This window comes from Vombatus ursinus, unplaced genomic scaffold, assembly GCF_900497805.2.
Source record: "Vombatus ursinus unplaced genomic scaffold, bare-nosed wombat genome assembly UNPS02014845.1, whole genome shotgun sequence".
NCBI classification, from domain to species: Eukaryota; Metazoa; Chordata; class Mammalia; order Diprotodontia; family Vombatidae; genus Vombatus; species Vombatus ursinus.
The window spans coordinates 3,601,997-3,625,856 of NW_020954623.1; the positions used below are offsets into that span (position 1 = coordinate 3,601,997).

General features: G+C 43.9%; 1 protein-coding gene across 1 annotated transcript in view; it reads right to left on the reverse strand.

Moving 5' to 3' along the window:
* Positions 1-23,860, reverse strand: part of TCERG1L (transcription elongation regulator 1 like) — a 301,431-nt gene that overhangs the window by 22,366 nt on the left and 255,205 nt on the right. The window contains exon 10 of the mRNA XM_027840461.1: positions 3,268-3,415. Within this exon, the coding sequence (XP_027696262.1) occupies positions 3,268-3,415 (148 nt within the window). The remainder of the gene's footprint in view (positions 1-3,267; positions 3,416-23,860) is intronic.

Genomic DNA, 23,860 nt, shown 5'->3' on the forward strand with positions numbered 1-23,860 from the left:
GATAGATAGATAGATAGATAGATAGATAGATAGATAGATAGATAGATGGATAGATAGAGAGCACAGGATGAGTTGAAGATCAAGGGGTCATATCTGAAGAATAAAATTAAGGGATGAGAGAGGATTATACTAGGAGAAGGAGAAAGGGAAAGGTAGAATGGGGTAAATTATCTCACAAAAAAAAACCAGAAAAAAAAAGGCTCTTACAGTGGAGGGGAACCGGGGGAAGGTGAGAGGAAATGAATGAATCTTATTCTCATAGGATTTGACTTAAGGAGGGTATAACATACACACTCAATTGGGTGTGGAAATCTGTCTTACCCTATAGGAAAATAGGAGGGGAAGGGGACAAGAGAGTAGGGGGATGATAGAGAAGAGGGCAGATTGGGAAAGGGGGAAATCAGAAGCAAATGCTTCTGAGGAGGGACAGGGTCAAAAGAAAGAATAGAATAAATGCGGGGGGCAGGATAGGATTAAGGGAAATAGAGTTAGTTTTTCACAGCATGTCTACTATGGAAATGTTTTCCATAACTGCACATGTATAGCCAATATTGAGTTGCTTGCCTTTTCAATAAGGGTGGGTGGGGAGGGAGGAAGGGAGAAAATTTGGAACCCAAAGTTTAAAAAACATATGTTTCAAAAAAAATGTTTTCACATGCAACTGGGAAATAAGAAATACAGGAAATGGGGTACAGAAATCTATCCTGCCCTACAGGAAAATAGAAGGGGAAGGGCGGGGAGAGATAGCAGGGAAAGCAGACTACGGGAAGGGGTATTCAGAATGCATGCCATCTTGGGGTGGGAGGAGGGGCGAGATGGGGTGAAAATCTGGAACTCAAAATCTTGTGGAAGTAAATGTTGAAAACTAAAAATAAAAAAATTTAAAATTTAAAAAAAAAAACCCTCCAGTCACTCTCCTTTACCAATGGGACAAAATGATATACACATGCATCATACACACACAAATGCACAAACCTAGTCATTACAATCAGTTTTGTGGCAAGAAATATCCCTGCAGATCTTTTATTCAGAGTGCCTTGAGAGGAGTCCCCTCCCACCTTTGTCTTCTGCATAGCCCTGGATTTCTATTGTTCGTCCAGGTGAATGCAGACCCACCAAGCAGCAGTGACCTTGCTGCCCTCAACTATGCTCTTCTCTCCTCGATTCCCCATCTTTTCCAGTCTCAAGAGGGAGGCAATGCGGAGAGTCTGTGGTGCTGTGGTCCGTAAGCCAGAGGGCATTGGTTGTTATATTTCTCTGAGCTATTTAAAGCGTTCATTATAATTCACACTGCATGCACGTTTCCATGATCACCTTCTGTGTCCCTTTTCATTTTGGTGAAGAAATCCAGCTGGGCAGAAAGAGTGTCTGGGCTGCTTTTGTGCTCAAAAGGCAACTTAGGAAATCAGAGGCACTGGAAAAACATTTGAGGAAAAGGTGGCTTTTGTCTTCCCTCTCTAAACTGAAAACATAGCTCTAAATTTGTCAAAGCACAAAACACCACTTCATTTTGTTTAAATCAGTTTCTTCATCTCTACAAATTTCTAGGAAAATAAAAGATAAAATCCAATTCAGCATCTACTTGAAAGAGACTTAGTGTGAAGGAAGTCCTGTGCTCAGGTTCAGGGCACTAGGGTGAAAAAAATGATCAGGAAATACTCTTGGAGTATGGCACATCTAAATTGACCTTCTGGTTCTTAACACATGCTCATCCTCTCCAGGAATTCTGGCCAGAAAAATTTAGAGGCCCTTTGGCATCCCATAAAATGCATTTACACATCTCTCTGCACACTTACAAACCTGAAGAGATGAATGTTTATGTATGTGCATATATATACACACATATATGCATACACACATATATGCATATATACATATGTGTGCATATACACATGCATGCAGGTCCTTCCAGATTTTGTGGACTGCTAGAATTAGAAAGCTCCTCAGGAATTATCTTGTCCATCCCCTTGATTTTAAAGGTGGGGAAACTGCATCCCGGAAAGGAGGCTTGGTCTGGGTCACAAAGCTAGTCACAACAGAACGTGGGCACAACACACTACTGTGCTGGCCCCTTTGCACTCTGCCTCCCAGAACCCACGTGTCCTCTCTGCAGATTCAGGAGCGCCCCTTAGAATGAACCTGTCCTCGAAACGGGAGGTTTTATTATTTCCCATGGGAATATGGGGCCACTCCTTTCTTGGTAGCCTACTTCCTAACTGACGAAATTTGTGTTCTTGCCCACACTGCCACAGCAGCATACAGTTTACAAGCTAGAAGTGGGCAAACTAAGCAGGATAAACACACGATTTGATGGCTGTTTGGGACTCAATCACCCCATTCCGTTTGCATGGCCAGTTTCCCCAATCCATATCAAAGTATTGAGCCTCTCCCATCCCGCTGAAATTCTAGAAATTTCAGGTATCCCCCTCCTCTCCATGAGGGCGATCATCCTCACCTGCATGGCCCAGGGTGTTCTCCTCCTCGTTAGATTTCTCGTTGCACCCACTCTGATCCTCCTGCACTTGCTTCATTGTGTCATTCATATGTGTGTGTCTGCAACATTTCTCTCATGCACAACACAAACTCATTGACAGAAAGGTACGCTTTGTTTTTCATCATTGTATATCCAGGACCAAGCAGGGTAATCCTGTCCATAATCTTGTAACTATCATCACCATTTTGAAGATGTGAAAGTTGAGGCTCAAGTAAGTATTACAAAAGTACAGTTTAAGGGTAAAAGGGACCCCGGAGATCATGTAGGCCAAGCTAAATCTGACAAATAGATATCTGGTCTTGGCTTCAAGGTCTCCAGTGGGGGTGGGGCATGGGGACATGTACCCATCAGGCAGCCCATTCCACTCTGACTCATGGGAGTTTTTCCTGACCTAAAGCTTAAATCGATCTCTTTGGAACTTTAGCTCGTTGCTCCAAGTTCTTATTCCCAGGGGCCAGGAGAACAAGGCTAACCCCTTCTCCGCAAGTTGACTATTTAAATAACTGAAGGCAACCAAAGAACAGTGGATGAACATATCTTGTGCCACGTAGCTACTCAGTGTCCGAGGCAGGATTTGAACCCAGGTCTCTCTGGACTGTGGTGCAGCACTCTGCCTACTCTTTAATGTTACTTCTCTAAAGTAGCTAATACATATTTGCTGAAAAGGGAAAACCAATTCTAGGAATTCAAGAGGAAGTATTCCATTAGTGACTTCCTGAAGAGAGATACGACATAGCACTTATTCACATTCCACTGAGGCAGAATTCACTTACCCCTCTTTCCAGAAGCATGTCTCGGAAGTGGGTAGCTCGCTCTTCTAATGGAAGGAGGATCTGATGTGGAGGAAGAGGTGGAGGAGTGTTCTGGGCTTGATCTTCCTTTTCAATCTTCTCTAGCTCAATGTTCTGAGGACTTTCGAGTCTTTAAAGACACAAGAAATGCACAGCTTATTTGCTCGGATTCGGGAGGGAAATCACTGGTTACAATGGGTGAAGGGAGCAATCTATTACAATAGCCCTATAAAATGGCCAGCTTCTTTGAAGACTGTATTTTTGTTTTAAAGCAAACACACAATTCTCCAGTAGTTGGTTAGCTAAGTCAGATAATTCTTCATCAGCTCCACACAGAAGTGGCCATAATCTCAAGGGCATCAACACTTCCCTCACCAAGAATCTGGACGTTCTGCTGCCTGTCCACAATCTCCCATAACTCCCTCTGCCTCATTCCTCCCAGGCCTATTCTTCATCCTCGTCATGAGCTCCGTTTCCTCCACCCTTAACACTTTCTCAGACCACAACAGCACCTCTGACTTCACTCTCCTCACTACCCAATCTGTCCAGATTCACTCCTTAGTAACTGGCCATTGTCCTTCATGTTCAAAGAGGCCCAAAATGACGCCTCTACATTGGGGTCAAGGTATGACATGGTACGGGATTATTCTTCTTTTGTTCTTGTATTCCCAACACTTAGCGCAGGGCCTGTGAGAGAGTAGCTGCTTAACGACTGCTTTTGGGTTAATTTACTGAAAGCATTGGGCAATTATAGCATCAGGGCCCAGGAGTGACGGTAACCTATGATCCCCCCGGGTCAGCCACATCTGACAAGGACTAACAAGTTGATGGGGGGGGGACCCAGGATTTCCCCTTTACTGCTCCTTGGTTTGAAACTGAAAGCTCCGAAGTCAACACTAAGTTTTCGCTCATGGACTCATTTCCCCTAAATGCACTTCAAGGAGAATACTGTTTCCCTGTCTACTGAATGAAGATCATTGTCCAGTGAAGATCAAGGCTGTCTTGATAGAAAGAACAAAGCCAGGGGTTCACAGGTGGCTGCTCTCTGTGGACTCTGTTATGTTGCATGATTTAAGGGACAGGAGAAAGTTGTGAAAGTAATGGGATCTGCCACGGACAATATTAACTCTCAAGAGAGACCTAAAAAAGACCTTACCAACGACTAGCTGTAAGGCCTCTCCTCCCCAGAGAAGGCCACGCCTCAATGGATTCATATGGAAACACAGAACCCCTGTATATAAAGTCATTCGTCCCTAAGGGCTATAAACGAGCAGAAGAGGCACAGACAATGCCGTTGCTGTTGATGATACAGATGTTCGAATATTCTCAGAAGAGACTGAGGCAGGCTGAGTCAGTCAGCAGCTTGGGCTGAGTGTGGTGAGGTACTGTCAAGAAAGGAGAAGGCGTTGGTCCCTGGGCCTAAGGGCCTGCAGGGAAGCTCCATTGCATTGACATCCCATCGCAATGGCCTGAATACATGATGTCATCAGCTATGAACTTCCCCTCCTGCTTTATTTTTAATGCCATCTACTCTAAAAATGAAGATGTCTATTTTTAAACAAACTATTAAAAATAAATTGCACATTCCATTATTCAGCTATGATAACCACTAAAAGGGCAAGACAAAGAGCTATTTTTAATTTATCATTAGACTGAATTGATTCAAAAGAAGGAGCTGAACCTATGACCATGTGATAATAAGAAGACTTTCATGCTGTAAAGTTTATTTCTAGTGAATTCTAGGAATTCTAGAAATAGTGCAACAAGGAGAAGAGGTTATGAATGTAGTCACCAGTCAAACAGAGTTTCCCCGGTTCAGTCTTTTACTGAAGGTTATTTACAAGCTGATAATGACAAATCTCAGAATGGCGGGACCATGTAACCAAGGCCTGCAGACTGGGTCAGCGCTTTGCCACTTCAGGATGGCCAACATGGCATTGGAATGCTGAGCCATTGAATGGATTCATGTAGAAGTGACGGTTTGAAACACAAACTACAGAATCAATGAATTCCAGAGCCAGAGGGGACCACAAGTTCTAGCCAATGCTTTATAGACAATCAAGGCATCACCACCTTCTGTCCAACGCCCTCTTTGTCTATATGAGACAATGGAGTTTCAGAAAAGGTAAAGGGCTTGTCCCGGGGCATGAGCTCATATGGGTCAGGAGAAGGAATTGAAACCAGATCATCCTAAGTCCAAGCCTCATACTCTATGAACCCCACCATCCTGTCCTGCTCCTACCATGCAGCTAATGAATTGCCACCCAACCTTTTCTTAAAAGTCTCCAATGGACAGGGGTAGGGGTAGTAGACCTGGCGCTCTATTAGCTGCCCTATTGCACTGCTGACCGGCTCTATTTGTTAGAATTCCACCCCCACCCCCACCCTAAAAATCTGCCTCATACTCAGACCCAATTGGACTCTTTGTATCTTTTCTCCATTGCTTTTGGGAACTTTGGGGCCATGCAGAATACACACACATCCGTGCCTACATATGTGTGTACAAACAAGCATGTGCATAGTCTATGTATATTTACATATACGTGTGTGGGTGTGCACATGTATATGTGTACATATATGTATGGCTATGTTTGCATCATAAATTAAAATATATTTTCACTCTCCCCAGTGGGTCGTATCTGATTAGGGAAAAAAAAAAAACTTTAAACACACACACACACACATACACACAAACACACACACACACACATACACACACGCATACACACAGGGAGAAAAAAAGGAGTTTCTCAAATCCAACAGTGCATCAATGAATCCTGACAGTCTACAAGGTGTTTCCATACTCAGTCCCTACCTCTGCAAATAAAGGAGGAAGCCAAAGGCTTCTTCAAATATCCCCTCATTTCAAATAGTAAAGGAAGACCTAAAAAAAGGAAAACTGAGGCCCAGCAAGGGAAAAGCAGCCTACTCCGGTCACGCTGTTGGTCAATGGGCCTCTGGGCTCCTGGGCTCCGCTTACTCATGCAGGTGACTGCTAATCATGGCAGGGCCTGCCTGAGTGACAGCCAACGCAACCCCACGATCCCTTTCCAGGGACTCCTTACTCATCAGGATTGCCACATGGACACCCTTGGCCATTTTTAAACGTGCTAAATTAAAGGAAGATGTTGGCTCTGACCAGAAGGACGTCTTGTTCTGCCATCAGTCCTTCCAGGAGACCAGCCCACCTCTCTCACACTCACATGAAATGCCGAAAAGGAAAACTCCAGGTGCAATTCCATTTACGTTGTGTTCCAAAGGGCGTGATTAAGACTTCTATTTTTAACTAATGAAATTTATTACAAAACATGTAGAAACAACGCTGAGCACAGATGCAATGTAGAAGGAAGAGAAGTAGGAACATTTTAAAAGTTCACCAATGACTCCCTTTTACAGCTTATTCAACAAAACACTCCTTGCAGAGGATCAGGCAGCTCCCAATGGCTAATATGAGTTCATTTAGAACTGGGGAGAAGGAAGAGGCCAGGAGCAGAGCAGCTCTTCAGAGTCCCTGGGTCCTGGGAGAAAGGCCTTCCCTTCTGCTTATGGCTCCCACACGGTCTCCCCTGAAGGAGATGGAGGCCACCTGGGAGCTCCCTGCACTGCCTGCTGGCCTAGTTCTTCCACTGACTGCCAGGGCTTGTGGGCTAATCCCTGCCAGGCAATGTATAGAAGAGCATTTCAATGAAACTATGTTATCTTTTCTTTCTTTTCTCTTCCTTCCTTCCTTCCTTCCTTCCTTCCTTCCTTCCTTCCTTCCTTTCTCCCTTCCTCCCTTCCTTCCTTCCTTTATCCCTTCCTTCTTTCCTTACTTCCTCCTCATCACCCTCCTCTACCTCTCCTCCTTCACTTCTCTTTTTCTTTTCTCTCTCTGTCTCTCTCTCTCTCTGTCTTTCTCTGTATCTGTGTGTGTGTGTGTGTGTGTCTGTCTGTCTCTCTGTCTCTGTCTGTCCGTCTCTATTCTTTGGGAAATTTCAGCTCCCTAGAATTGGCTAGAGCACTCTTTCTGCCAAGAGTATAATAACTTATGGTCATAATTTCATATGTTAAAATGTGGAGTGACCAATAAAGCTAAATGATGCCCTGAATCCAATTCTCAGCAACTAGAAAGAGCAGAAATGATGGGAACCTTGGGAAGAAATGACCACTCCCTCCTCTCTTTTAGGATCAGAGAGCCTGGGTAGGGAATGGCCCATTGATGGGTTTTGGTACAGGGAGCCCCAGGGGAGGAACTTCCCTTTCTCAAAGAAACTCAGCACCTTGTAGTCTTAGTGTGTGCATGACAGAGGACAGGAAATTTGGACTCAGTCCTCTGGGAGGATGCTGAGGACACAGTTTCAAAGGACTCAGAGGAAAGATGGGCAGGACACAGTGGACTAAACTGCAGAAAAACAGGTCAGGAAGGATGAGAGATGCTCAGGAAAAAGATGCTGAAGACACGGAGGGACACAATTATGATGAGGAAGAAAAATGGTCATCATCTGAAGAGACAAGTGTGAATGGAGAACAAGTTCAGCAAACAGCCTACCTTAAAAATACAGAAGATGAAAGCAAGACGAGGCAGCAGAGAATGAACAGAAGGATGCAGCAGCCTATGGCAAGAAGATCTTGGAATGCTGAGGTGCAAAGGAGCTGAAGAAAGCCAGTCCTGGTTGTGAAAAAGAGCACGGTAAGAGAAAGAGCCAAACCCAGAAGGGAGAGGAGCTTTGACTCAGGGTAGATGGACTGATGACAACAGAAAAAAAAAAAAGGCAGGATTGGGGCTCAAGTGTTACTGTGCTTTGACTGTCTCTGACCAGGAGAATGGGAACTGACAGGACAAAATCAGCCAAGAGATTTGCTATGTATGATGTGTGAGGAGAGAGAAAGGAAGCACCTTGCTGTCCCTGGTGGATTGAAATCCGGTGGCTGAAAGGAATTACTTTTGAGAAGAAGGGAAAGACCAAAAGAAAAAAGAATTGGCAGGATGAATGGTTGCCAAAATAAAGTCAAGGATTTTTTTTACATTGATATTTTATTTTTTCCAATAGCACATAAAAACATTTTTTAACATTCTTTTTAAAAAAAAAAGAATTATAAATTCTCTCTCCCCTCCCCCCTCCCTGAGACAGCAAGGAATTTTATATAGGTTTTACATGTTCAGTCACACAAACCATATTTCCATGTTTGTCAAGTCTTGATGAGGCTGAAAGAGGAAAGTGTAAAAGTTGGCTTGAAGCTTAACATCAAACAAACAAACAAATAAAAAAAAATGAAGAAAGAAACAAAATACAATCTAAAATCTTGGCAACTGGTCCCAAGACCAGTTGGCAAACAGAGGGAGGAGAAATGGAAGCAATGTCAGATTTTTGGGCTCAAAGATCACTCCAGACGATGACTGCATCCATGAAATTAAAAGACATTGGCTCCCTGGAAGAAAAGCTATGGTAAATCTGGACAGCACACCAAAAAGCAGAGGTGTCACGTAGCCAACAAAGGTCCATATAGGTAAAGCTATGGTTTTTCCAGCAGCAATGAATGTATGGCTGTGAGAGTTGGAATGTAAGGAAAGCTGAGTAGTGCAGAAGCAATGCTTTTGAATTGTGGGGCTGGAGAAAACTTTTGAAAGTCCCTTGGACAGCAGGGAAATCAAATCAGTCAATACTTAAAGAAATCAGTTGTTCATTGGAAGGTCAAATACTGAAGCTGAAGCTTAAGCACTTTGGCCACATAATGAGAAGACAGGATGCATTGGAAAAGACCTGATGTTGGGAAAGATTGAAGGTGAGAAGAGAAGGGGGCAGAAGAGAATGAAATGGGTAGAGAGTGTCATGGAAACAATGAACATGAGCTTGGACAAACTTTTAGTGACAGTGGAGGGCGAAAGGACCTAGTGTGCTATGGCCCATAGGGTCATGAAGAGTCAGACACAAATAAATGACTGAACAATAACAACACATAAAGTTAAGGATTTTTGAAAGATCATGAGTACAGGGAGCAGTGCCACCAGGTTAGAGCAAGGCAAATATCAGAGAAAGAGAGAGAGAGAGAGTGAGGAGAGAGGGATAGAGAAAGAAGAGAAGAGAAGAGAAGAGAAGAGAAGAGAAGAGAAGAGAAGAGAAGAGAAGAGAAGAGAGTAGAATCTGTGAATCACAATCTAGTTGACTTGATTTCAATTCTTGAGTAAGATCTAGAATGGAGGTTTAAGAAATATCTAGAACTTTGGGGATCATCAGGGAAAAGAAACAGAGATAACAGAGGTCTAGCAGGGCCTTATCAAAAACAGATCATCACAGCCTAACCTCATTTTATTTTTGGACAAGATTACTAAACTAGTAGATGACAATGCTGTGGATATCATTGACCCAGATTTTTTATAAAGCTTTTCCAAAATATCTCATGATCCTTTTGTGGAAAAGATGAAGATATATGGATTTGACATTAATACAACTAGGTGGTTAGATGGTCAGATTCAAGCAGCTGTGATTAATGACTGAATATCAATATGAGAAGACGGCTTCAGGAGCATTACCCGGAATCTCTACTTGGGCTTGGCTGTTTTGCATTTTTATCAGTGGGTTCCATAAGATCATAGATGGTATTTTTGAATTTTTAAGTGGTGCCAAGCTGGAAGGCAGGTATAAAAGGCGACAGGCTAGGACATTGGGCTGAACCTAATGAGATGGAATTCAATGGGGAAAAATTTACTTGAGCATAACAAAATAACTTCAGAAGTACAAAATGTAGGAGAAGTGGTTAGACAGCAGTATTTTGGTTAGACAGCAGTATTTCTGAAAAAAAAATCTAAGGAGTTTCAGTAGACTGTAAGGTCAAGATCAGTCAGCATTACATCACAGAAACAAAAACAAAGTGAAAAATTAGGGCTCCAACAAGAGAGGCAGAGCTTTGAGGAACGGGGCCATGATGACCCACTGTTCTCTGCCCTCATAGACCTCATCTGGAATATTGTGTTCATTTCTGTTGACAGTCATTTCAGAAGGACATTGACAGGTTGGAGACTGTCCAGAGGAGAGCAGCCAGGATGGTTGAGGAGCTTGATTCAATAATATAGTGAATAGGTTTAAGAAACTGGGCGTGTTTCGCATGGCTCAGAGTAGACTCAGTAGGGACATAGAAGCCATGTTCAATATTGAATGGGCCATTATATATACTCCTTCTGCCAGTCCAAAACTTGGGTGGGGGTGGGGTGGGGGTGGCACAGAGAGAGTTGCAAAGAAGCTGATTTAGGTTTTTGGTCCTGAAACAAATAGACAAAACCTTCTTCTACAATTAGAGACATACCAAGTCCCATTTGTCTCAGCAAATGGGAGGTTCTGGATGGGAGATTCTCAAGAATGAAATTCTGAAGACACACAGGAAACAATCACAATGAGGAAGAAAAATGGATCTCATCTATAGAGACTTATGTAGGAGATTCACTAAACAACCTATAAATATATATATATATATATATACACATATATACATATATATACATATATACATATATACATATATACACACACACACACACACACACACACACACACACAGAAGAGAAAAACAAGACCAGAGGATGAATATAAAGATGTCCTCTGCTTGGACAAGAATAACCTTCCTTGGAGGTCTTCAAATAGAGAGTAATACTCTTTTGTTAGCTATGTTAAAGTGGGGATTCCATGTGAATATGAGAGGGATGACTTTTACCTACATTTCTGATCCTTTCATTCACCTACAAACCTCAAGCACTAGATCTACCATCACAATAGTTTAGTGACCACCAAACACAGAAGATGGAAGCAGAGTGTCTTGTCCCCCTGCTCCAAGCCAGCTCAGCATCTGACTTGTGGCCTACTTCTCAGCTTCTGCAGCAATGGACATTTGTCTTTGATTGGTGAGTCAATCACTGACCTTCCATTGAGGAGGCATCTAGAGCAGACATTCTCCCTCCCACTCAGCTCAGCCTAAGAATCTCTGCATTACTTCCTGACTCACTTTTCAATCTTCCTTTTCATTTCCATTTCATACCATTAGAATGTAAGCTACTTGAGGGCAAGAACTGTACAGTACCTGGCACATAGTAAGCACTTAATAAATATTCTATTCACCTCACTATCTATTACTTTCTTAATTTTATCAAATATAAGATGAGAAGAGTAAACAATGACATCCCACCGCTGATTGATATTTTTCAAGAATTTCAAGATTTGAAAACCATGCCCGTCACAGCCCATCATCCCCTGCCCCCTGGAAAGCATGCAGTATGATAACATTGGGCTCATTTTAAAAATTAAGTCCCTTGTGACCTGAGAGGTGATGTGACTTGCCTGATTGCCCACCATGCAGCTTCTCCATGGCCTGCCCCATCCTGAATCATTCCAGGGGCATCAGTAGAATAAGGATGGCCCAGGGGACCCATCACAAGGCATCAGTAGCTCATGGGAAGTGCCTTGATGGGCCTATCCATGTCGAGGGTACAAGGTCTGCCATGTCTCTAGAGAACATCACGATTCTCCCCTATCGTGGTGAATGGGCTGAATCCAGGCTTCCTCGGGGAGATCACATTCTTTTTTACAGATTTCTTTCTTTTGTTTACGAGTTTCATGTCTCGTTTTCTATTGTGGCATGCTTGGGCCTTATCTTGGAGTCACAGCATCCTTCTATGATTGACAATCCACTCAGTGTGACTCTGATTTGAAGATCACATATCACGGGGTCTGTCGGTTTCTTTATTAAACTTGAATCTTGGACCAGGAGCAGGCTCTCCTCGTTCAGACGCGCTTCACAACCTTTGTGAAGTCACGGAGTTCATGTGAATTGATCAAATGAGGGCACAGGACCTGGCACACAGTAGGTGCTTAATAAATGGTTGTTCCCTTCCCTTCTTCCCTTCTGAATCATGACTGTCCATTTCTCTTTGAGTCCCTGTAAAATACTTGGGTGACCTTACCAATTTGCTCCTCATCCCTGGACCAGTTTCTTACAAACAAGGGATGTGGGCTCAGGGAGCTTCAGCAACGTGACTAGTTCAGAATTCCATGAAATCTCAAGTGGCTTCTTTGTGCTAGTAGAGAGGTTACACGCTGGGTTATTGGGGCGAGCATCCTTGTGTCCCTCCGGGAGCAAGCCTGTAGCTTTCTGCTGTCTGTGCATTTATTTAGGCACCGAGAATGGAAACAGCGAATTCCCTCGTCAGCTCCTTTGATGCTCCGTCAGGTTGGGTTGGGTTAGCATTTCCAGCCTTGCCTAGGCTGTCCCACTGCCCTGTGAGATCCGGTGGAAGGTTTTATTTGGTTCCATCAATGGACAGAGCTCAGCCTCTCTTTCTCAAGCTTTCTCAACCTTGTGTTATAGGATATCTGGTGTGGGACATAATATTCAATTCTTCAGGAATTAAAAAAAAAGGCTGCAGATCTCCTAGCCTGATGGCAACCCCAGAATTGGATCATGAGCCTGCCCTTGGAAACATGCTCCAGAGATTCACGGCGTCTTGGGTGTCAAGCTTGACATGGTCCAGGCAAAAGCAATTTGTCTCTGTTGCTGAGAGGGAAAGGGGAGGGGACTCTCAGCAAGGTTCTGGCCACTTCCCCACCCCTATCCACCATTCCATCTAATTGAGCAGTGACTGAATGAATACAAATTAATTCCCTTGGCCCCTTGGAACTGCTGACTGGCCCTGGTGAGCAGACCGTGCTGAAACATGACCTCCCATCCAGTGAGGCCATCTCACCATCTGCCTGTGCATACAACTCTTCTACTCTGACAACCTGTGCTAGTGGGCACAGTCATTAGATCGATAACGCCATGAATTCTGAGAATGGCACGTTACATGCATCATCAGCTTTTTAGCTCAGTGACTCTAGAGACTGACACTTCCCTCCCTGGCCACTAGTCCCCTCTGCCCCTGTGTGTAGGGGTGTGTGTGTGTGTGTGTGTGTGTGTGTGTGTATGTGTGTGTGTGTGTGTGTCTGCTGACTCCCTTATTTGAATAGAAACTTCTTGAGGTCAGGGAATGCTTCACTCTTGACATTTAAATGCCTAGTTCTTAACTCAATTCTTGGCATTTAATGTCTACACACTCATTCAAATATTCTACTTATGGCAGGTAAGGGAAAATGCTAGAAGGGTTCAAGGACAGTTGTTTTTCAGTTGTTTTAGTTGTGTCTGACCCTTTGTGACTCCATTGGAGGTTTTCTTGGCAAAGATCCTAGAGTGGTTTGCCATTTCCTTCTCCAGCTCATTTTATAGATAAGGAAACTGAATTGAGCAGGTTGAAGTAACTTGCCCAGGGTCACACTGCTAGTACTAAGTGTCTGGGGCCACATTTGAACTCAGGTCTCCTGACTCCAGGTTTGGCACTCTATCCACTATGCCATGTAGCTGCGCATCCAAGGACAGCAGGCCATTACTTAACTCTTTCAACACTGCTCAGAGAATTCTTAAAGCTGATTGCCCCTGGAATGAAATCCCTCCAAGGATATTAGGAAGGGGCTTGAAACAGTTCATTGAACTTCCCTCTCACCTCAAGGATACCCCTGATCTTCTCATGGTTGGGCCCCCGAATCCTTCCTCATTCTGCCCTCTGGGAACAGTTCACAGAAATGGAATCAACATTCCGCCAAGAGCCCTAGTTAGCAATGTCTGTCCTCTCTCATCATCCTACTAGGAACTCACACTGGTTTTCATCAATGGTCATCTAGGAATACCTCATGGACCATCGGAATGCTCGAGGAGGGCTCTCCCCATGATTTTGCCCTTATGCTGGGCCAATGGCATGTTCCCCCTCCATGGACCTGACACTGTGCACACTGCCATCTTGGGAGAAGGAGTTTTCAGGTGCATAAGCATGTGTCCTTTTACCAGTTGGCCTACTGTTGTTTTATTGGATAGGAGAATGATACCATTCCTCTGCTACGTGTACACTGAGTGATTTGGGCAAACCACTGGTCTTCTCTATTTATAAATCTAAGGCCTAGACAACGCCTGAGGTCCTTTCCAGGTCAAGATCTGATGTCCCTATAATACCTAAGTTCTCCTTATTCAATATTCCTCCTGGACTCCTTGAGATGTGGGTTATGAACCCAGGAAGGCTCTATTTCCCATGACAGCCAAACATCGAGGCCCAGAATGTCCTTGGGTTGTCCCTGACCATCTTGGAGCAGGTACTTGGATGGACTTATCCAGGCAGGTGACAGGAATTATGCTCACAGGTATCTGTGAGGTCTGTAAACACAACACAGAGATCCCAAAGCTGTTCCTTATATGTTGGTGGCAAAGCATCTGTCTCCTGAATCACCTTAGGCTCTGAAGTCCCAAAGACATGTTGGAAACATCCAATTTGTGATAGAGATCATCCAATTCCATTCCATGGCCAGCAAAAGAGGATTCAAGTCTGGCTCTGGCCAGTGCGAGGGCTCCGAAGCTTCACAGCACAGCTGACATAATCACCCCTTGGGGCTTCCGCCAGAAGGACATTTCATGTAAGATTGATTTTTGTGTCCACAAGATCCTCTTACTTCTCAGCACCAGGACATAGGAACTGGAGGAACAATTCGAAGATAAGAGCTCTAACAGCAGGTGTCAGGGAATGTCCTGGAGTCCTTCTCCATGCAGAGCCGACAGTTAGCGTAGCCGCCACCAGCTGGTGCTTGGATTTATATTTAGGTCGTTTTTCATTTTGTTGTTTATTTCTTTGAGCGGCACAAGTGCCACGGCCCTTGTGAAATGGACGCTTCGGGGCCGGGGTCCTCAGAACCTCAGACCTTAGCCCTTCAATCCATCAGCAAAGTGTGTGAGAGAAAGAAAGATGGCTGAATGGGAATGGAAATAAACTCCACAAAAGAGAACCAAGCAGGCAACACAGAGCGTGATGAGTCCAGCCTTGGCTTTCAGATGCAAAGCTGCTTTTGGCCCTCCAGTGCTTTGGCCTCCCAATCTCAGTTTAAGTTCAGTCAATAAATAGTGAACATCCCGGCGTTTGTGTGACTTAGTGCCGGGCATTACTTGTAAATCCTAAACCTTGAGGTCCCTTCGCCCTCTCACAAAGCCGCTGTTCATCCTTGGAGGCGCTGCCCCATCCACCCTCAGCTTCTCTCTCCTTGGCTACGGACCCTCTCTTCTTTTCTGACGCATCTCCCCTCCCCTGTCTGCTCTGCTCTTTGTAGCAGAGCTGGAGATGCCAGGATGGCTACTCTGGGCATCGAGACATTTCTAAGTAGCCCGCCCCAGAAAGATTTGGACAAGACCGATACAACAGCGAAGCCAGGCTCAGCAGGACTCAGGAGCTCCCTTGGAGAGGAGACAGACTTAAAAAAAAAAATAGCACAACCCATATTAAAACAAACAAACAAAAACCCCAAATCTAACACAGAATATCCCAAACCGAATAATGCGCCCTTTTTTCTTAAGGGGGATATCCAGGTGCGGGAGTGAACTTCCCCTTATTAAGTCCTTTGACATTATAATTTCTAAAATGCAGCGCAACTCTCTTCACCTCCCTATGTAATATCCTCCAGTGACTGCTCACTGTCCATGTGACCGACTCTTAACCCCTATGAGGCGGCAGGCCTTCGCATGGAAAGGGAAGCTTGGAACTCAAGACCTGGGTGCGAGTTTGACCTCTGACAAATGCACACACGATCTTCCTAGAGTCCGTCCATCTCCAAGCCATGCCCTCTTCTAGAACCTTTCTTTGTTCGATCTTCCTTTATTCAGATGTCAACTCGTAGAGAACAGGGGCTGTCTCACTTCGGATTTGTATTTCCTAACCCCTGCACTTAGCACAATTCTCTTTCTTTTTTCTTTCTCTTTATTTTCTTTCTTTCTTTCCTTCCTTCCTTCCTCCCTCCCTCCCTCTCTTCTTTCCTTCCTTCTTTCTTTCTTTCTGTTTAGGGGGGAAAAAAAGCAATTAAATGTTCACTGTGCTAAATTCTTTACAAATATCTCATTTGATCCTCACAATAACTCTGAGAAGTATGTACTATTATTAACCTCATTTTACACTTGAGGAAACTGAGGCAGACAGGTTAAGTGATTTGTACAGGGTCACACAGCTAGTAAGTGTCTGAGGCTGGTTTTGAATACTGATATTCCTGATTCCAGGCTTAGTGCTCTAGCCACTGCCACTGAGCTGCCTTTACCCATGTGACTTTGGATTAGTCACTTAACCTCTTAATGCTCTTGGAAATTGGAAGGTATAGAAAGACCTACTTGAATTGGTAGAGGATATAGCCTCCTCAGGAAACTCCCTATATCTATGAATCATGGGTCCAGCCCTGTCCCTCGCCTTAGAAATGCCTCTGCTAGACCTTTCTTTTCACCTTTGCCGTACTCTCCTTGTTTCTTGTACTCTGTAGTGTAAACAATCCAGTCTTCTTTCCAGCCCCCTATGTGACCTTCCACCTCTCCTTCCTGTGACTTTGCTCTCCTTGTCCCCCATAACCATGCACCCTCTCCTTCCTCCTCTGTCTCTTAGAATTTATTATTCCCTTCCAGACTAACCTCAACTCCAACATCCTTCACAAAGTGTTCTGGGATCATTGCTCAGATTCTAGGAGTTTTCTCCTTCCCCCAACTACAAGACATTTATGTAGCAGTTACACTGGATCTCCCCATGGATACATAGAGTGTCTTTGTGAGAATCTAGCGCCTCTGGGAGCCAAGGGCTGGGGGCTGTTAGAGCTTATTTTGGAATCCTCCCTAGCATCAGCATAGACGCAGAGAGTGAGAGATACCTGTTGCTCAAGTATTTGATATTTGATCATTTTAGAGCTCATTAGAATTATAGAAATGATCTTTCATTATGCCCAGGCTTCTAAAGAAAAGATAAATAAATAAACCAAACCAAACTTACATCAAGTCTCTTGGAAAACTGACCCAATTTTCTAAAAGCAGCGGCTTGGCATCTTTAGATTTAGAGAGATAAGGAGACCGAGAGGCTTACTTTAGACCCCACACACACACACCCTGGCATAGAGATCTAGTTCTATTTAAGAAAGAGTATTTTGATCCCAAGGGAAGTTGGCAGCTCCTGAAATGACAACAGCAACACAAGTAACATTTTCTGGGCCTCAGCAGGGAAGGGAGGGAGGAAGAAGGCTCTCAGGAATCCTCAGCACTGCAGCTACCAGCCAACCTAGTTTTGGAAAGGGAATCCAAAGGGGTTTGGGTATTGCTGGCAGCCATACCAGGAGCAGGATGGATCCTGCCAGTCCAATCTCACTAAGGAAACAGAAATCTCAAAGCATGAAAAGAAGACGGGAAAATGAAGAGCCTAAAAGTGATCATCTAAACATGGGGGAAAGTCGTCCCTTTTTGCAAAGGCCTCCTTAAACCAGAGGGAACACTAATCATGACCAATACCATTTGCATAGTATCTTAAGTCTGCCTTTTATCCACTCTCCCCCTGGATCCCCCAGAGCTGAACTCAGAACTTTTCTGAGTCCTATCCAGCACAAACGAACAGAGAGAGAAAGAGAGGGAGGGGTGGGGACAAGGACAAAGATACATGGCCAGGAGAGGGAAAGAGAAAAGGGGGGAGAGAGAGGGAGAAGGACAGAAGACAGGGAGGGACAGGAAAGGAACAGAGAGAGAGGGAGGGAGCTTGGTAGAGCACATACAGGGTCTGCTTCAGATTGAGGAAGCCATCTCTGAGACATCCTGACTCTGGCACTCAATGCCTCAGACAATGCTCTCAGACTAAAAAGTTGCTAAACAGTTACTGTCCTTTGCTGACAGAGGGAGTTCCCTCTTTAGGAGCAGCTCACAACACTGAAATCACCGGTCTGGACCAAACCCAACCAAATGCATGTCCCATAGTGTTTGGAGTCACAAGGAGCTGACAACTAGAAGGCGAAGCCACAATCACTGTCCCCTGAGGCCAGCTCCCTCACACACGTGGCCCCCCAGACTGCAGGACACTGCCCATGCAGCCTGCCAGGGTGGAGGTGCCTTGGGTTTTCTTAACTAGATCTTGAGGCCCTCGGGCCTGCAGGCCGCAGGAAGCTCCCTGTCACAGCATTTCCAAATGGGGGAGGGAGCTGGGTGCTTCCAGATCATCTGGATTAAGCAAATCCTGGTAAAAAGGCAAACAAGGCAGCAACAGTATTTCTTCAGTAACCAAATGGAAATAAAGTGGTTATTATGGGGGCAGAGCACTCCATGGGCTGTTAGTCTCATCTGATGTGTGCGTCAATGTTCTTGAAATTCCTTTTTCCATGATGTTTAAAAAAAATCATTCTTTGACAAAAAGACGTGGACTTCTAAGTAGAAGAAGAGGAGGGATACATTTGGAAATGGAGAAGTGCATATATATATATTATATATATATACAATATATATATATAATATATATGCATATATATGTATATATATATTTACACATGTGTGTACATAATACAAATATATGTGTGTGTATATATACATACAGAGGAAGAGAGGGAGAGAGAGAGAGAGAAAGAGTATTGCTGCTGTTCAGTTGTATCTGATTTATGGGTTTTTTTAACAATGATACTGGAGTAGTTTGCCGTTTCCTTCTCCAGCTCATTTGACACATGAGGAAACTGAGGCAAACAGATTTAAGTGACTTACTCAGGGTCACACAACCAGTAAGTGTCTGAGGCCAGATTTGAACTCAGGTCTTCTTTACTCTAGGCCTAGCACTCTACCACTTTATCACCTAGCTGTTCTCTGTCTCTCTCTGTCTTTGTCTCTCTGTTTCTGTCTATATGTCTTTTCGCAAAATTTACTGCAAAATCACAAAGAACCTGAAATTCAGCAAGAGGAAAGGAGTTGGTCAGGGTTATAAAGTAGTTAAGTGACTGGGAGTCAGGGATAAAACTCAGGTTCTCTGCCTCCAAGTACAATGGGAACCTATATTTTTATGGAAATACCTTGATTTTGTATGTCCCAGAGTGACACCAATGTTAGAGAATCGTTCTTGATCTTCGGGGGGGTTTTCCCTACTCTCACCAACTGTTAGAGGGCAGAGCTTTTGCTCCAAATTTAAAGATTTGGGTTCCAAGAGTACGGGGAATCCCCTTGGTTTTGAGCCCTTGGTTCTTTTCGGGACCAGAGACATGAAGAAATTCACCCAGAAGTTGTGCTTTTAAAGCAGAAATGGGACTTCTTAGGGACATTGCTTCTAGTGCTCTTGTGGAAGAATCAGGAATCCAAAGCAGGTCACCAGGAATGAGCTCCCAGAACAAACCAAGCAGCCTGGGCACTCACAGAAGGTCACTTAACTGAAGGTCAGACTTTTGTTATGAAAAGGTGATGGGTGGCCACAGGAGCCCAAAGGAATGACTTCAGGGGAAATGAAGTGGGGCTAAAGCCCAGAGGGGGTGTGCAAGATGCAGAGGACAACTACAACCCTACACGCCAAAGAATAAGTAATTGGCTGTTTTCAGTGATAGGAAATTCATAGACAGGACACCAGCACACAGCTATTCAATATACCTTAATTCAAATACAAACATCCCATTAGCATGGCAGCTAATCAGCCCATAATAGGGGCCCCTGAATCTTGTGTAGACACTTAGTATCTCCAAGCTGGACTGCTCCTAGTTCTAAAAGAGAAACAATGAACTGCAGCTAGCTAGCTAGCTAGACACACAAATACACACATGTGCATATACGTGCCTGTATGTATGTAGATTGCTCAAGAGTTAGCTATACCATGGCGAAGTGACTGTGGAGATCAGAGCTGGCTTGGAGTAATGAGGATCTGGGGCCAAGTTCTGCTTCTGACACTGGCGGCAGCAGGACCCCGGCAAGTCATTTAACCCCTTGGAAACCAATAATTATAAATTAGAGATTAGGAGTAGATCTGCATCCATACAGAGGATGCCCTGAGTGGAGTTACTTACATGGATGAAACTGCTGATCCAGAAAGGAAAGGAAAAAAGAAAGAAAAGGAGCAACCAAAGGAAGGAAAAAATAGAAGGAAAAAATAGCAGGAAAGGGAGTGTGTATCACTAAATTTCTATCTGCATCTAGGACTCAATTGGTGCCAGCTCGTCGTCTGCATACACACATATTTACAAACACACATTCACATTCAACATTACCTAGGGTCATAGGCTTCATCATTCATAACATTCATATCCATTTATCTTTTTAAATGCCAAAGAAGAAGAAGAGAGTGGAGCCTTGGAATTCGCTCAGAAGATTCATATTTGCATATCATGAATATATTTCAAGAACAGACTCAGACCTGGCATGTCATAAGCATTGGACAACATCACAAACAATGGAATTGACAATATCTTACTGGGGAGGAAATTACTCATGGGTGGGATATGAGATCAACTGCAGAATTGGGCGTGGCTGCATTCGGTACAAGGACAATCACCCGGACATTTATTAGTGGTGGGGGAATGCCATTTAATAACAATAACTGAAACTTATGTAGCTCTTTCAGGGATACAAAGTACATTACATATATTTTCTTGATCAATAAACACCCATTCCTTATGTACCCACTATGTTCCAAGTTTCATGTTAGGTTGGGGCCACAAACACAAATGTTAGCTAGACCATGTCCCCAAAGAGCTTACGTTCTATCCCATTTTAGCCTCAAAACAACTTCGCAATGTTGCTTCTGCAGGTCTTATTTTGTCTCTTTTACCGATGAGGATAACTGGCCTCTGGAGTCACACGGCCCAGACATGGTCACAGAGCACTTAAGTGTCAGAGGAAGAACTCAAAACCAGGTCTGGCCTGAGGCCAAGCCCTGCACATCTTCTGCTCTGCCATTTCTACTTCAGTGTCTTGAATAACAAATCAGCGGTGGACCAGCTTGGTCCATGATGTGGTCATATAGGAAGATAAATCCTTAGGACAAAGCCCAAAGTGTAAATGCCTTCAGACATAACCTTATATCTTGAAATAGCAAAACAGATAAAGTGTATGTTGAGAAATTGTGTTTTACTCAAGAAACACTTTCTGACAAACACTCTGAGGAAACCCCCACAAAGTTCTCACTCCTACAGAGTGATAGTGCAGATTAACCTGTTGCACCCTGCCCCCCGCCCCGGGTTTTCTACTTCATGGATTGCAATATAAAGACAGTAGCCTAGCTTCAGTAATGTGTCAGCCATATGTTTCTTGGCCTTTGAATGCACATTTTTCTTAATTGTTTCACTTTGTACCTCAAACCGTAAGAGAGGAATAAATGAACATTTCAAGTAATGAATTGTATAGAAAGGGTAAATTTGAGAAAAAGATAGAATAATTAAGATTATTTCTTGTGACCACTAGACTACAAAGAAGCAGGTTATTCTGGAGCATTATGGGCACGACAAGGGCATGGGTAAGAAGGGTCTTCTGATCCATCTTAGGGAGGACTCTGCAGAAAGAGAAGGGCTTTGCGTGGCCCTGGGCGCCGTGATGTGGTGCTTTTACGAATCCCATGGGTCACCTAGGCCGAACAACACATCTCTGAATGGCTGTAGCTCCACGGAGATTTTCCAGCAAGACCTAGCCTCATTCTCAGATGAATACATACAGCTGGTCTTGCACCCTGACTAGCTTGGTAGGGCCTGTCTGAGGAAAATTCCTATTGCATTGCCCAGTTTAATGACTGACATCTCTCTGTGAATCCATCCATTTCCTCAGACCCCGCCCCCCGCCCCCCACCCCTCTTCTCAGGTCAAGCAGTTTCTCAAGGGCATAACTGAGTAAGGTAATCCCTCCAAGCATCTGCTCCTTGGCTAGCTCGGGCAGGCCCATAAACAGAAGCCAGGCTGAGCTAAGGCCCTCCCCAAGGGATACCTCTTGTGACCTTGCTTTTTCTTTACCAAAGTTTAAGGTGACCTTGCCTACAAAGGGAAGACCAAGCCAGCGAAAACCTGACTGAGATAGCTTATGCTTTTCTGGTCAAGATTGCTCGAGGCAGCTGGATCTCCTGGGGCAGCTAGCATTCCTTGGGTATCAGAGAGGGGTATAATCAGTCACATCTGAAAGCCATCCCACCTTCCTCAGCCCTCGATCAACCCTTTCTCATGAGGATTAGTCCTGCCCCCACCCACCACCACAACAATGAAGCAATAGGGAGGATGCCCAACAGTCAAGGTGGCCTTACATTTGCTGGGGGAGGTACGAATGATGTACCGTGAAGCCAATCAGAAGGAAGACAACACACTTAGGCTGAAAAGGCACGGGCGGGGGGGGGGAGGGCCTCACTCTGGGCTTCTTGGCACAAATGGAGGCAGACCACATGACCCTTTTATTACCAGGCTGAATGCCCTGCCAGTAAAGGACGTCTCACCCAGAGGACTGCTTTAGTTTGCCCTTTGTTAAATCCTGCTTGCGACAAGCCAAAACTTGTGGACTGATGGAATCACTATGAAGAACTCACGTTCAATGCCATGTTACCAGGACAAACTGAGGAAAAGGAGCCTAAGCAAACAGAAGACGAAGCTCTTTATACTGTGGCCCCCACTGTGGCGATGGGATTCTGGACACCCTTTTCTAGACATCTCTAAGGGGGGCGATTCTAAATCAACAGAATAGAACCAGATGAAAATATCCTGAGCTGTTCAAGAGGGGTGAGTGATAGAAACATCTCCACCTGAAAAAGAAGAGGGTCATTGGAAAAAAAATAAATGTATAGAAGATGTGGTAAAAGTGAGAAATATACAAGTGGGGCAGTTTTGAAAATAACATATTGATTTTTAAACATTTTTAAAAATAAGCTGTATGCAACAGCAATCCTCTATCTCATCCGCAGTCTTCTCGTTTGTTGATTCTTCTACAGGCAGACTATTTATGCTTATTGCTTTTTGTCAAGTGGAAAGCAACAAAAAATTAAAGTTTGAAAAAAATAGGTGGTACAGTTTAAAAAAAATGAGATTCTGACTGCAGAGCAATACGCCCTCACCTCTCTAACCGCTTTAGGAGAAAGGTCTGTATCTGTTATATCAAGGCTAAATCTGAAGAAAATGTAAGTGGGAATCAGGCAGGCCTTCACAAGTGATTTTCTGTAGAGCATCGTATTGTCATAGTTACAGAACTGAATGAACAGCATAGAAAACAGTTCAGTCCATCTACTCATTATACACACGTGTATACATGTACACACAAAAAATTGCCTCCATAGCACAAAATATGAACCAAAAGGTATCCCTTGCATATACATTCATATCATGTGTAAATAACCTTGAAAACGGTATGACACAAACATTTCCCCAAAAAATCCACACTAAGCCATAAACATGGCAAGGACACTAATGTTCACAAAGGGTTTTGCCATTGTCATGGAGTATGTCCTGCAGAATCAGAGAGATGACAGAGTGGAAACCATGTTGGATTTGGATTGGAACACAAGAAGGTCAAATCCTGCCTCAGACATTTGTGAGCTATGTGACTCTGGTCCTAACCTCTGAACCTCAGTTTTCCCGTCTACAAAACTATAACAACAACAACAATAATAATAATACTACCCCCACCACCTACTTGTTGTGAGGACCAAATGAAAAAAATATATATATGTAAGGCTTTTTTTTTCAAACCTAAAAGTTCTATACGATGTTAGTTATTATTATTATTACCTTCAACAATAATAATATCCAAGTAGACAAGAGGCACCCTATCTATA